Here is a 16056-nt window from a genome sequence, read left to right as displayed (position 1 = left end):
CTCTTTGGACTTTAAGGAAAGATGATCTTGGCAAGTGGTGTTGGATCTCGTCTACCCATGGCATGAGCAAAACACACCGTTGATTTGGTTCCATTTGAAACTCTATAGCTCCAAGTATCGGTAGAGATAGAGAAAAGTTGCAAATTTCTAAGAAAATATGCATTCCTCTCATTTGTGAATGACGAGTGGTTCCCTTGGCAAACGAAGCATATGGATTGCATTTTTCCAAAGTGTTGAGTAGGCATGTTTTTGTGTCAAGTTGGTCGGGCGCCTAGAACCCTCAAATGTTGGTCAAAGAGGGAAAAATGCAGTGCGTTTTAGAGGTAATAGAGTGAGGTTGCGTCGGCCTATAATTAAAGCCAATCTTGGCAAGTGGTGCTAGATCCCGCCTACCCATGGCATGAGCAAGGTACACCGTTGATCTGGCTCCGTTTGGATTGTCGTAACTCCAAGAGTTGACGACGACAAAAAAACGCAGTGGATTTCAGAGAAAATGTGCATTCCTCTCATTGGCAAGCGATGAGTGATTTCCTTGGAAAACAAAGCACATGGATTGCATGTTTTTAGAGTGTTGAGTAGGCGTGTTTGGTGTCAAGGTGTTCGAACACCTGGAACCTTCAGATGTTGGCCAAAGAGGGTAAACTGTAGTGTAAGGAAAGCCAATATTGGCAAGTGGTGTTGGATCCCACCTACCCATGGCATGAGCAACACATACCGTTGGTCTGGCTCCATTTGGATCGTTGTAGCTCCAAGAATGGGCGGCAATGAAAAAACGTGACGGATTCAGAGAAAATGTGCATTCCTCTCATTGGTGAGCAACGAGTGGTTCCCTTGGTGAACGAAGCAAATGGATTGCATGTTTCCAGAGTGTTGAGTAGGCATGTTTGATGTCAAGGTGGTCGAACGCCTGGAACCCTCAGATGTTAGCCAAAGAGGGAAAAATACAGTGAGTTTCAGAGGGAGTAGAGTGAGGTTGCGTCAGCCTATAAGGAAAGCCGATCTTGGCATGTGGTATTGGATCCCGTCTACCCATAGCATGACCAAGATGCATCATTGATCTGGCTCCGTTTAGATCGCTGTAGCTCCAAGAGCCATCAGCGATGGAAAAACATTGCGAATTTCAGAGAAAATGTGTATTCCTCTCATTGGCGACCGATAAGTGGTTCCCTTGGCGAATGAAGCACATGGATTGCATGTTTCCAGAGTTTTGAGTAGGCATGTTTGGTGTCAAGTTGGTCGGACACCTAGAACTCTCAGATGTCGGCCAAAGAGGGAAAAGTGCAGTGTGTTTCAGAGGGAGTAGAGTGAGGTTGCATTGGCCTATAAGGAAAGCCAATCTTGGCAAGTGGTGTTGGATCCCGTCTACCCATGGCATGAGCAACACACATCGATGTTCTGGCTTCGTTTGGATCGTCGTAGCTCCAAGAGTCGACGACGATGAAAATATGTAGCGGATTTCAGAGAAAATGTAGATTCCTCTCATTGGCGTGAGAAACACACACCATTGATCTGGATCCATTGGCGTGAGAAACACACACCATTGAGCTGGCTCCATTTGGATCGTCATAGCTCCAAGAGTCGGCCCGTCGATAGAAAAATGCAACAGACTTTAGAGAAAATGGGCATTCCTCTCATTGGTGAGTGACGAGTGGTTCCCTTGGCGAACGAAGCACATGCATTGCATCCCCCCCCCCCGTCTCTCTCTCTCTCTCTCTCTCAGCAAGATTTCTTAGCGAGCTCTTTTGGTGAAGCCATAGAAAAAATCTCGCTCCGTGGACAAAAAACTCACTCAAAATTCTTGCTAAGCGAGCTATTTATATAAATCCATAGAAAGAAGCTCACTCCATGGACAAAAAGCTCACTCAAAAAGCTCTCTCCGTACCCTTCCCCTATGAAAAGGAGCTTCTAGCTGTCTTACATGCTTTGGTTACCTAGAAGCACTACTTTCTTGGGGCACCCTTCATCACTCGAACGGATTATCAGAGTCTCAAGTACTTCATATGGAAACCAAGCTTTTTGAGATAGGCAAATTTTCTTTCATAATTTCATTTTCACATTGCTCACTTTCCAAGCAAGCACAATCAAGTAGCTGATGCACTCTTACGTAGACCTCAATGCAATATTGTGTCAGTAACCTCTCACAATGATCTAACCTCTATGGTAGATGAGTAGGCTACCGAACCAAATTTTTGAGATATAATGTCTACCATAGCACTAGGGAAGACGCAAGAACCATATGTAGTTCAAGATGGCTATTTTCTCTATGGCTCTCAGCTATGTGTTACTAAAAGTTTAAGAGATAAGGTCATGTACATGCTCCCCATATGTTGGACATAAAGGGATTCATGCAACAATGGATACAATTGAGACATATTTCTTTTGGCCTACAATAAAAGAGGATATACAAAAATACATGACTCAATGCATTACTTGCCAAAAGATCAAATGTGACCATGGGAAGCAACTTGGTTTACTCCAACCACTCCCAATTCCTAATTCTCCATGGGAGAGTGTTGTTATGGATTTTATCTTGGCTTACCCAAGTCTATCCATGGGAATACAAAATATATAGACAATAGTAGATAGGTTTAGCAAGCAAGCTCATTTTATACCTCTCAAAAAGACTATTAAGGATCCACGTATGGCACATCTATTTATCTCTCAAATATTTAAGTATCATGGTTGCTAATGAGTATTGTTTTCGATCGAGATCTCAGAATGACCAACAATTTATGAAAGGGACTCTTTGAGAATCTTGAAACAAACCTGGGTGATTTGAGTTTAAGTTAATGCTTAATTTGCAATTGTCATGCTTAAATATGCTCATTGTTACACAATTGATTAGTTATTCTAGTTAATTTGTAACTTTTGCTACAAATTCTTTGACAGTTTCCATGTGTGTGAATGTGAGATGAGTCCTTGCAACAAAAAATAAGTACCATGTAAAGGTGCACGGGTGGTTAGACCTATTGTTGCAAGAGTGGTAGATGACTTCACAAAAGACAACCTCCTAGTGAGGAGGTTTTTTATCACAAGATCTGGCTAGACTCGACGTGCAATCTCGCGATTTCTGGTTTTGTTGCTTCTTCCAACTAGCCACATATGCTAACTCTCAATGCTGGAACTTTTCACGGGAATTCCTGCCACGCATAATACATAAAATGGTTCACCATTATCTAGTCTCTCTCTCTCTCTCTCTCTCTCTCTCTCTCTCTTTATGTGAGTCTAATGACGTCGCAACTTGCAACCCATCATGCTTTCTTTGATTCTCCCTCTTTGGACTCACACTCTGTGTGAGCGCACATTACACACTAGTTTCATGCAACCCACTCCTTTCTTTTCCTTAGGACCTCGACTCTTGAGGATGCATCACCTACACCTCTCCTAGCCATAGATCTCCCCCCCCCCCCCCGACCTAGCGAAGGAGAGCTTACCCTCTCGCTTGACACATCTCCTCACATCCATCATTGCATTAGCCTCAACCTACCCTCGTTTGGATTTGGTTTCATTGTACGCACCTCCTTCCATCGATCTAGTGCATTGTCTTGTGTGAAAACAATTGCAGCTTTTGACAACAAGCAATCTCATCCCTCAGACTCACAACAATAGCTCCTCTCGCAATCACCAACTCCCTCATGTAATGTACACGTAGGTGCCATAACCTTCTAAAACTTCATAAGTTTATTATTTAATATCTACTATTTGCTATACAATATAATGGAGAAGAGAGTTATGTGTCAAATAATAACCATCTATGGTGTTGTTTTTTCTCCCCCGTGATTCATATCAATTGACAGGCTAGACTAGCAAGTTGAAGATTTTCCTAATTCTCAATAGAAAAAGAGGTCAAGCTAAGGAAGTTAAAATTATTCGTTACTCTTGAAAAAATTTATATATTCATAGAAGCACTTATATGAGGTTTCTTATCTCTTAAGGATGCCACCTATGTTTGCATCTTGAATGGCAGTTTGTAAATCAATGCCACATGTAGGTCTATGTATTGTGCCTCAGTCAAAGCTTGATGTTGTATGCGCACACCCTTGAGAGATTAAGTGGTTAATTTGTGACATACTCTTGAAGAGATGGGCCTCAAGACCTCATACTCTAGAGATAATTAGGATAACCAATTTACTTACATAACTAGGATAACCAATCTATCTAGATAATATAATGGTGGAGGGAGTAAACTGTAGATTCAAGAGTGACGAGAGCCGTTTATTAAATTGTAGAGTCGAGAGCGACTGAAGGGGGATCCGGCTGGACCCGTAACTCATAAGTAGTTCTTTTGCTCCAATTTTCTCTGCCTTCGGAGACGTCTATCGCCTATTAACCTTAAACAGCCCCCCCGACGTAACTTTTCTTTCCTCTTTTCTTTCTGCGCGCGCGTGTGCATGCCAGGATCAAGCAAAAGTTCTTGGGAGATGGCGGGACAGAGGATGGTGGGTGATTACATGCTAACGCAGCATCTTGGAACGGGGTCTTTTGCAGTGGTTTGGAAGGGCAAGCACAGGCACACGGGGGCTGAGGTTGCTATCAAGGAAATAGCTTCTGACAAGCTTACTCGGAAGCTCTGTGAGAACCTCATGTCTGAGATCAATATCTTGAAGAAGACCAACCATCCTAACATTATCCGCCTCTATGACACCATCTCGGTAATGCCTTGACGCTTACTATGAAGTTCGTGTGCACGGATACATGCACACAGATATACACATGAGAGAGAGAGAGAGAGAGAGAGAGAGAGAGAGAGGTGTTTGCATTTCGCAGACTAGTTGAAGAATCTTTAATTAAACGAACTTTTAGGAAGAGTTTTAAAGTTGAAGAATCTTCGTATGGACTTTGTGAGTTTGTGAAAACTTGCTTTTTTGCAATTTGTATACTTCCTTTGTATGATTTTTTACCTTTTGTGCTTCCCTCTTGCAGCTCCAAAGGCTTAAGAGACTGCAATGAGTGCCTTCCCTCTATGCTACGCTCAAAAACCCTGAATACATGAAGATCAATTCACACTATCTTATAGAGGGATGTCTTGTGGGTGGGTGACTACCATGGGTCTATACCTTGGACTTTCCTTCAAGGGTGAATCTGGGCTTATCCTGGATTCATCTAGGTACATATATCTTGTTGAGGGAGCATACATATTTGAGTAAGAAAGGGAAGCCTTGTAGAGGACCTATATATGAGAGGCCAGGGGGAGGCCCTAGTGAGTGTTGTGCTTAGCCAGCAGGGCGTCCTAGATGGGGTCTTTGGGCAGCCCATTGGGAGGGCAGATCGAACGTTTTTTGGAGCAGTCTATCCCAGAGATTTGGGCAGCCTTGCATTTTCTCCCAATCCTGCCACGAAGCAGCACCATGGCGACATCATCTCCTCAGTTCAGCCTATAGATGGGCGATAACGCGCAGAGGCAGGCCATCTGTGATGCAAGCCTAGCAGAGTGGAGAATTCCCTTTCCTTTAGAGGGCAACTATACGACGGTAGCCTTGAGTTGTCCTCAATCTCTAGATCCATCTTGTTGCTAGGAGGAGATACAATTGTGATTCTAGTTCATCGTGTGGATGTTGCCTATGTTGTGGCTGAGATGACGGCGATGTGTGCAATAGCAGTGGCAGTTGTGTGTATGTTGGATCTATCCATTGAGGCATGTCAGTTCTATGCCGGACCACCCTTGGTTACTTATTTGAACAGTTTGTTATCGCATGTAGTGTCTGCAGTTGGTGGGGACATCTAGTTTCTACTTCACAACATTTGGATGCTTCTCCCGTACATCCCTTTGGAGAGCTCCAACCTTGAGGCAGCCCATTCTGTCACTAAAGAAAAGAGGGGGAGGGGGGGTTTTTAGGATTTTTAAACCTAACCCTGACAAACTTACAGGGCATGGCCGAGGGGCCTAAAACCTAAAGAAGAAGAAAACCCTAATTTGTGTAACAAGCTGACGTGACAGAAACCGTACATGAAAGCATAAAAACGTGGAAGGTTGATGACGTGGCAGGCTGTACGAAATTCCACATTCTGTGCTGGCTGTATTTGACACCAATTTTTGGCTTAGATGTGTTTGGAAGAAGCAAAGGAGCACCCCGAGCTTGTAACCTATCACAAAATGGTGACGTGGCAAACCCTAACACACATAGCCACATGGGCAGCACGGTAAGCCCGTGGGGAGCAGGGCAGGCTCGTGAAACGCGAAATTCCCGCAGACATGATGACGTGGCACCGTATGGCAGAACTTGAAAAATGCGGCGCGTTTCACGCTGGACTGTATGGCAGAATTTTCGCTTTTTGCGATGGGAAAAGCAGTTGGAAGTTCTACGTAATTTTTTTGGGCAGCTTTTAAACTTTGCTTTAATTTTCAAGCAAGGCTTATGAGACAAATTGCTTTATTTTTAAAAAGATGGCAGCTTTTGGGGCTTTGCTTTTGGCATCTCTTGTAAACAAATAAATAAGTGGTTTGGGCTCCCACTCTGCAGAGCATCTGGACGCAGAGTCTGAGAGTGAGACCCAACCACTCTTGTACTTTGAACTCAGATTAATACAAAAAGAAATACCGAAAGGGGCGCCAGTCTTTGGGGCCAATATCTCTAAGCACGGAACTCCGCCCGGCTAGTGTAAATAAATTGTGAATAGTGAACTGTTTTGAAGTGGTTATTTGGTGCTGTCGCGGTCGATTCTTGACTTGGAGTGTCCAAGTCTGTTACAGTGGTATGAGAGCACGGCCTATTTCTCTTCTATGGGAAATCCGTTCCCAAATTTTTTTTCCACGACACCTATGGCTTCACGCAAGGATCAGTCGATTCCCTCTTCATCCGGAGATGCGGGAAGGGATCACCATGAAGATTCCGGCAAGGACTATGGCCCGCCTCGGCCTACTCAGGCGGAGCGACGAGAGATGGAGCGTCGATTTCTCTTCTACTGGAAATCCGATCCCAATTTTTTTTTCCGGCGGCACCTATGGCTTCACGCAAGGATCAGTCAACTCCCTCTGCATCCAGAGATGCGGGAAGGGATCACGATGAAGATTCCAGCAAGGAGTATGGCCCGCCTCGGCCTACTCATGCGGAGCGACGAGAGATGGTGCGTCGTCAATTGATCGGCGATGCAACAAAGATGATGCTCAATTTTGCGAAGGACCCAAAATTTGCAAAATATATGAGCGAGACTTCTTTTCAGGAAGTGCACGAGCAGTGGCAGAAAACCACAGAACCACCCCCAAAACCCGCTCTCAACAAACCTTTTGCTCACAAGAAATATTCAGAGAAGGAATTAGAAGAGGTGGTTGATGCACAGATTGCTCAGCTTTTTGACGCGCAGAACAAAGCTAAAAAGCACGGCAAAAAGCAGAAGAAAGGCACTGACTTCTCAGGTTATTTGGGTCGTCAGTCGACATTTGAAAAGGCAAAGAAACAGAAGAAGCGTGTTCGATTTGAAGAAGTACCGAGTTCTTCTTCTTCTTCTTCTTTTGACAGTTCGTCTAGCTCTTCTGACTCGAGCGAAGAAGACCGAAAAGGCAAAAAGCGAAGCAAGAAACAACGCTTCGGAAAGGGCAAGAAAAAGGCAAAGAAGTCTAAATCTCGCCCAGTGAGTGACAGATCTACAGAGGACTCGTCTACAGACAGTTCAGACTCTGACGACGGCAACTTTTATGCAAAGAAGAAGAATTTTTATAAAGCCAACCAATATGACTTTTTGGAAGATAAAAGCAAGAAAGTCAGAGAGTTTAAGGAAGGTGGAGAGTCAATTAAATTTGACACGTTTTCGAGAGGCTTCGAAGGCTTTGTCTTTTGTACAGCAGTTTGACATTGCTTTCGCGGGAGGACGCTACTCAGAGCACTCTAAGATTCAGAGAGCTGCCTCTTACTTTAAGGGGAATGCTCGAACTTGGTGGTCCACGCTTCTTTTAAATAAGACTGCGCCAATTAAATGGTTGAAATTTAAGAAGCTTTTTATTTCTTCTTGGCTGACTCAAGAGTATGAACGCGATATACGAGCTGCTTGGAACCATCTTAGGATGACCAAGAAAGATACAGTGGACGCTTATTTCGAGAGATTCTGGAGCTCTTTTTTACCCGCCTCTTCATTCAAGAAGATCTCGTTCAGAGAACAAATTGAGCGGTTTGCCTTGGGTCTACCTACAGAGATCCGAGATCACTGCTTGGAACAGAAGTCAACTTCTATTCAGGAGTTGATGAGTCATGCGAAACGCGGTTTTGCCATTCATTCTGGCAGTCTGACCTACCCCACCAATGAGGTCATGACACAACGAGCCGAACAGACTTCAACAAATGAAAGTAGAAAGAGAAAGAGCAACCCAAAAAAGAAAGATGCACGACCCAAGCTTACTCCTCAGGAAAGAGCTCGCTTTATCTGGGAGGGGACGTGCTTTGGATGCGGGGAACATGACATACCTCCGCGAAGTGCCCTAAAAAGGCACAGAAAGGTCAGAATGACAAGGACGTCGAAAGGCCTGAGAGTTCGAGAGCAGCTGAGGAACGTGGAAGAAAAGGCAAGATGAAAACAGGATCGGTTCCAGATTGTGTGGGTATCGATCCCAACACCATGGACGAGAGTACAGAACTTTGCCGAGCTTGGGGCAAAGTGAAAGACCAAGAGGCCCTGATCTTCTTTGATGGAGGAGCAAGGCAAACTTCATTTCACCGGAATTGGCGGCGTGGCTCGAGATCACCCCCGATCGGATGGGACCACTTGCGGAGGCTGTTCTAGCGGCACCCGGCAGGGACGTAGCCATTACACCTGTCATTGGCAAACTTTGGTTGCATTGTGTAAGGTGCAACAGAATGAATGTTTGCGCTTTGCTCAAGATGAGTGCTCCGAACTGTGCTCAAGGTTCCTTTTGTTCTTATGGAAGGGAGAGCCTTCCGTTCTTAATGAGAGAATGCTATGATCACAAACAAAGTAAATGGACACTGTGCGTGCAAGTGAATGAGATTGAGAGATAGAGAGAGAAAGAGAGATACGACACCAGAGACGTTGTAAAACCCTCCTCCGAAGGCCCCACTCTCGTCGGCGAGAGTGGTCTACTTATGATTGCACAATCAGGTACAAATGGTATGCATGAGACTGATGCAAGTCTAGGCTATGTCGACGATGATGACGAGGTTGACCTAAGGGCTGAAAACTGCAATCTTTCTACTGCTCTCCAAAAACGCTATGGGCTGAAATCTATGACAATCCAAAAACGCTGATTTGGGGGGCTGTTTCTGTGGGTCTTTGTCATTGAAAATCTGCAGGTTTAGGGCTGAAAGCAGAGGTTCCTAAAGGCTGAAAACTGATGGTCTTCCGGGCTGAATTTGCTACTCTTCGAGGGCTGATGGGGTCTCCAAAAACGCCAGCTTGCTGGTCTTTCCAAAAACGCTAGGTGTTGGGTTCTATTGGCGATGCAGATCTGATGCAAAACGCCAGGCTGAGGGTGCTTTGCAAAAACGCTATCTGATGGTTTGACTGCGGCGAGGACCTGCTGATGCCAAAAACGCCAGGCAATGCTTGTGGATGGCGATGGACTCTTGTTGGAGGAATCGCTATGCAATGGGGTCTTTGCTTGGAGAGAAAACCACCAAGGTCCTGTTGAGAAGTTGCCTGCTGAGCTTGGCTCCTGTTGCCTCTTCTGCCAAATAGTGCTAGCTCTAGTTTGATTATATACAAACTTAGCAAAATTGCCCTACCTACTTTCCAACAAAAGTCACTTAAAAATAGTAAGTGAAAAATGTCAAAAATAGGTAAAGTAGGTTAAATGCACTGAAAATTTCCCTTGAAGGATTCCGATGGATTCCGATGGGAATGCTTATGATCATGCTGTATGCAACCAGAGAATATGCATCTACACTAAGTGACTGGGCATGCACGGTCTACGAATAGACTCACAAAAGTGCCAGATCACTTCTAATCTAGACTGACTGGATTGACTGAACCCTAATCATGCTGTAGCTTGTCCACGGATACATAGGGTTGGATGTGTCACGTGACATCCCCTCCTTTTCAAAGTGAGATACTGGTACCGAACTGTATGGCGTCGAGGGAGATCGCCAATAGCATCGGGAATCTTGGAAGGGACTCTTCGCCGGCCCACTCTGATGTGTGGGTCGTGCGGTACTTGAACTTCATAAAGGTCTGCAACGCTTGCTTCTTTGGGCCGCGTCGAAAGCGACACAAAGTCTTCTGTGGCTCCTTCAATGCTTCAACTTCATCGAGAGTCATGCTTCTTTCTTCTTCAAGAATCTCCATGGCTGAAAATTCCTGAAACCATTTCCAACACAAAACCATGAACATACCTATTCCATGTAAAGCGAGTGGAAAAATCTTGTCTTCCTCAAAGACTGTGCATGCAATGTAGATGAACAAATAGACGGAATGCCAAACCGTTCACCACACACACACAAACAATGAGATCGAATCTTTCTCTTTTGATCTGGAGCAATCAACTGTGGCAATTCACAACGGAAATGCCCATGCTTGGTGCTCATACTGTCATGTGCTCGTTCTACGAATGTATCATGCCAAGGAAGAGACAGGAAAGGTGACCTCCGTGAATGCATACTTTTCAACTTTTCATGAACAATCCGCATACATCCGTGCTCATTCATGAGTGAAACGTGCTCAACGTACAATATGTCATGCCTAGGAAAAGGGATCACATAAAGACGCTGACTAAAATACAAGAAACGATCACAAATGAAACAGTCGAACAATGTGTGCTGACTAATCATGCGAACACATAGTACTTCCTGTGAGGGTTCTTTGGACCTAGGCGCGAGAGCCAAGATCGGTTCTTCCTGAAGGGGTTCTTTGGACCTAGGCTCAAGAGCCAAGATCGATCCTTCGTGATTGATCGAATCTGCAATGAGGTTAGCTTCGCTAGAAAAAGCATCAACAAACACATCATCCTTGTGAACAATCACATCTTCTTCATGTAAATCATCATGCTCGTGAGAAATCACATCTTGATCATGCAAATCATCATGCTCATCATTATCATTCAAATCATCATGCTTATCATTGTCATTCAAATCATCATGCTTCTCACAATCATGCAAATCCTGTGTGTGATGCTTTGGAGAAGAAGAGACCGAGAGAGTCTCCTTTCCCCAAATCTCTTGCATCTGTGCCTGAACTTGAGAATAGAGTCGCCAGAAGTCTTTGTTTTGTTGGTCGCTCTGTTCTTGTATTGCTTTGGCTTCCTTCCTTGCTGCTTCTCATTCTGCTTCTCTTTTTGCTCTTCTTTCTGCGTGTCTGCGTTCCATTTCTGCCATTCTTTTTGCATTTCTGCGATCCATTTCTGCTTTTCTTTTTGCATTTCTTGCTTCGCGTTCTAACTTCCTTTCCATAAACAACTGCTTCAAAGCCTCCATAGGAGTTAGTGCAATCCTTGACGTAGATGGGGAAGGGGGAGGGTCGGAAATACCTCCTTGTGGGGAAAATTCTTCTTCGCCTCTCTCATGCTCATCACCTCCAAGCGAAGTATCCATTCTGCTTCGAGTGATGACCATTCTGAAGTCGTGGGTTCTTGTGGTCTTGGGTTCTTAAGTTCACGAGGAACTTGGGTTCTTGGGTTCTTGGATTCTTGAGGTTCTTGAGGTTTTCTTTTGCTTGCAAACCGTGTTTGAGAAGGATCTTCTCTTCACCCGAGTTCTGCTCTTTTCCGCGGGCGCACCCCTTTACGGCCTTGCGCTCACACCAAGGTTGCTTTTTCCCACCTCACGTCGATTGGCCAGCCGCTAAGTGCACGGTCCGCTCTTAATGAGTGAAACGAGACACAAGGGGAGGCTGGACAAGCCCTTCTTTCTTGGGATTCCTGTCACTCTTTAAAAACACGATTAGGAATCGACACGCCCAAGCGAACTTGGGTTCGTGCGACCGCAACAAGCAAAAAAAATTCTTGTGATTCTTGTGGTTCTTTCCTTGAGTGATACAGAACACTGCCAAAGCTCTGATACCAATGTTAGGTGCAGCGGAATGAATGTTTGCGCTTTGCTCAAGATGAGTGCTCCGAACTGTGCTCAAGGTTCCTTTTGTTCTTATGGAAGGGAGAGCCTTCCGTTCTTAATGAGAGAATGCTATGATCACAAACAAAGTGAATGGACACTGTGCGTGCAAGTGAATGAATCTGAGAGATAGAGAGAGAGAAGAGAGATACGACACCAGAGACGTTGTAAAACCCTCCTCCGAAGGCCCCACTCTCGTCGGCGAGAGTGGTCTACTTATGATTGCACAATCTGGTACAAATGGTATGCATGAGACTGATGCAAGTCTAGGCTATGTCGACGATGACGAAGTCGACCTAAGGGCTGAAAACTGCAATCTTTCTACTGCTGTCCAAAAACGCTATGGGCTGAAATCTGTGACAATCCAAAAACGCTGACTTGGGGGCTGTTTCTGTGGGTCTTTGTCGCTGAAAATCTGCAGGTTTAGGGCTGAAAACAGAGGTTCCTAAAGGCTGAAAACTGATGGTCTTCCGGGCTGAATCTGCTACTCTTCGAGGGCTGATGGGGTCTCCAAAAACGCCAGCTTGCTGGTCTTTCCAAAAACGCTAGGTGTTGGGTTCTATTGGCGATGCAAATTTGATGCAAAACGCCATGCTGAGGGTGCTTTGCAAAAACACTATCTGATGGTTTGACTACGGCGAGGACCTGCTGATGCCAAAAACGCCAGGCAATGCTCGTGGATGGCGATGGACTCTTGTTGGAGGAAACGCTATGCAATGGGGTCTTTTCTTGGAGGGAAAACCACCAAGGTCCTGTTGAGAAGTTGCTTGCTGAGCTTGGCTCCTGTTGCCTCTTCTACCAAATAGTGCTAGCTCTAGTTTGCTTATGTACAAACTTAGCAAAATTGCCCTACCTACTTTCCAACAAAAGTCACTTAAAAATAATAAGTAAAAAATGTCAAAAATAGGTAAAATAGGCTAAATGCACTGGAAAATTTCCCTGAAGGATTTTGATGGATTCTAGTGGGAATGCTTATGATCATACCGTATGCAACCAAAGAATATGCATCTACACTAAGTAACTGGGCATGCACGGTCTACGAATAGACTCACAAAAGTGCCAGATCACTTCTAATCTAGACTGACTGGACTGACTGAACCCTGATCATGCCGTAGCTTGTCCATGGACACATAGGGTTGGATGTGTCACGTGACACATTGTCAGGGGTATTTGGGGCATGAGGACTTTTACATAATGCCTTTGGAAGGTTGTGATGTTCTCTTGGGAATTCCCTGGTACCACAAGAACAACGCCGTGGTCGACTATCGGGCGAGGAAAGCGACAATGACTTTAGAGAAGGGCAAAATTTGCAGAGGTTGCTTCCCCTTTGCATATCTTGACACAGAAAGGAGTCCTTGTCTCGTGGGGAACCGCAGAGGTGACTGCCTTTCAGACATTGAAAGAGAAATTGACTACAGGACCAGTTTTGACTTTGCTGGACTTGCAGAAGTCTTTTGAAGTATATTGTGATGCTTGTGGTCGTAGTCCGGGTGCGGTCTTAATGCAAGAAGGCCATGTCATTGCTTACGAGAGCCGATTGTTCTCAAGGCTTGAAATGACAGCACAGATTTATGAGAAAGATCTTTTGGCGGTTATCCATGCTCTTACTCAGTGGCGACATTACCTACTCGGGGCGGATTTCATTGTCTTCACAGACCATCAGAGTTTGCGCTACTTCTTGTCACAGAAGCAGCTATCGGAAAAACAGATGCGGTGGGCGAACATCTTGTCACAGTTTCACTTCCAGATTGCCCATGTACAGGGGCAAAAGAATGTGGTGGCAGATGCTTTGTCGCGGAAGCCGTTGGTTCTGGCTATTCCCGCGATACATCATAGGAGCTTCGAGGATATGGTCGACCAGTATGCCACAGATATAGATTTTGCAGACGTTTTCACACAGATATGGGATGGAGAGACAATAGCGGGATATTCCATTCGGGATGGCTACTTGATGAGAAAAACCATGTTGTGCGTTACACAGTCTTTGAGGGAAAAGGTTATCACTGTCCACCTTTTACGGGTCACCGCGGCATCGCTACCACCATGAAAGGGGTAGAGACATACTTCTTTTGGCCGAGATTCAAGAAGGATGTGGAAGAGTTTGTGCGCAGTTGCTTGGTATGCCAGAAGGTCAAGTTTGACAGGCATAAAGCACAGGGATTGTTACAGCCTTTGCCCATACCCACCCGCCCCTGGGAATGTATTGCAATGGATTTCATTTTTGATCTCTCGAGAATACAGAGTGGTCACGATGGTATCTGGACTGTTATTGACAGATTTAGCAACCAGGCTCATTTCATTCCAGTGAAGAAAACAGTCAAGCCGGATCACTAAGCGAGACTGTTTGTGGCCCAGATCTTCAGATTACATGGCATGCCTGAGACGATTGTCTTCGACAGGGACCCCAGATTTGTGAGTTTGTTTTGGAAGGCAATTTGGGAGAACATTGGCACGTGGTTGCAGTTCTCGTCATCGTTCCACCCGCAGACTAACGGGCAATCTGAGATTGCCAATTTAGTGGTTTTAGATTTATTGAAGTCTTATATCTCGGATCAGAAGACTCAATGGGAAAAATATCTACCTTTGGTGGAATTTGCCTACATTAACACGATATACTCTTCGACGGGGAAGGTGCCATTTGAGATTGTTGAAGGTGCTGCGAAGGTTCCACCCTTCCTAAGCTCGAAAGATAAGATTTTTGAAGCTGATGGGTATACGCGCGACTTAGACACGGCTTTTGCCAAGGTCCACGAGGCTTTGCAGAAATCTCAAGAACGACAGAAGAAGGCAGCGGATCGCCATCGTCGCGATTTGAAATTGAAGGAGGATGATTGGGTGCTCTTACGTTTTGAGAAGGCACGCCTGAGAAAGAAAAAGGGAAAGGAGATGCTTTTTCCAAAGCTTAGTATGCGATACTACGGACCTTTCCAGATCTCTGAAAAGATCAATGATGTCTCCTTTCGACTGAAATTGCCTGACACTTGGAGGATTCAAAATGCATTCCATGTGAGTCTCTTGAAACCTTTTAAAGGTGATATGCCTGATGATGGGGAGCTTGATGAGCAACCCGAAGTGGAAGAAAACGAGGAGATCCTTGTTCCTGAACAGATGTTGGCACATAAGGATACAAAGAATAAAGGTAAAGTCCGAAGGCGGTTCTTGGTTAAGTTCAAGAACTATCCTGCATTGGATGCGAAGTGGATGGAGGAGGAGGACCTAGCAGATACTCCTCAGATTGTGAAACTTTAGCTCGAAACTTTTGGTTTAGCATAGTCTACTTCAGTGGAACCCAGAATTCAGCTTGGCCAGAGATCTGGTGCAGTGGGATGCACAAGAGGGGAGTTACTCCGCTCCTTTGTCAACTGCTGCCTCGATTTTGATACTAAAGTCACTGATGTCTCTTTTAGCTTTAGGGATACTGAGAGTTGACAGTATTCTGTTGTATGACTTTATAAAACGGAATTCCTGAATATGAAACTGATTTGTTCTTGACTTCTTTTTAAGTGCAGGAACTGTTAGACGAAATGACTGTAGCATTTTGGTCTACTTGATCTCGAATAGACATGGTTGCAATAGGGGTTAGTCAATCGGGCATCGATGAGGTCCCCACTGGAGGTCTACGATCCGAATGAATGTTGAATGTCATGTGATGTCCTGTGATGCTGTGTGATGTGACTGTCGATTGGTACATGTGCTAGATGTGTGTTCCTAGTGCGTAGGTACTAACAGTCAGTGTCTCCGAAGACGGTTTATGGCCTCTGTCTGTTTTGCAGGCGTAATCGAGGGCAATTACAATGCTTTCAAGAGAAGAGAATACGACACCAGAATGTTGTCAAACCCTCCTCCGAAGGCCCCACTCTGTATGGCGAGAGCGGTCTAGTTATGATTGCACAAATCTCTACGATGCGTGGACTCGCCGACGATGTCGACGATGAGTACGACGAAGAGACAGGCTGAAATCTGAAAATGCGAAGGGCTGAAATCTGCAAATCTTTATCTGCTGAATTCTGACTCTATGTCGGTGACGATGTCGATGACGACGATGCAACAATGACGCGCTGAAAACGCA

The 16056-nt window shown here is 45.0% G+C and overlaps 1 protein-coding gene across 3 annotated transcripts in view; it reads left to right on the top strand.

The window, feature by feature from the left end:
- Positions 1-4286: 4286 nt before the first annotated feature.
- Positions 4287-16056, top strand: part of LOC147448211 (serine/threonine-protein kinase ATG1c-like) — a 36237-nt gene continuing 24467 nt past the window's right edge. The window contains exon 1 of one of the 3 annotated variants that reach the window (XM_086524093.1): positions 4287-4652. In XM_086524093.1, coding sequence (XP_086380219.1) covers positions 4392-4652 — 261 coding nt within the window. In that variant the 5' untranslated portion in view covers positions 4287-4391. The remainder of the gene's footprint in view (positions 4653-16056) is intronic. The other 2 variants (XM_086524092.1, XM_086524094.1) reach the window with 2 other exon arrangements.

Source organism: Adiantum capillus-veneris, chromosome 11 (assembly GCF_014529385.1).
Source record: "Adiantum capillus-veneris isolate H3 chromosome 11, ASM1452938v2, whole genome shotgun sequence".
In the NCBI taxonomy this organism is placed as follows: Eukaryota; Viridiplantae; Streptophyta; class Polypodiopsida; order Polypodiales; family Pteridaceae; genus Adiantum; species Adiantum capillus-veneris.
Note: the sequence above shows the minus strand (reverse complement) of the source record. Positions and strands in the feature narration are given on the sequence as shown.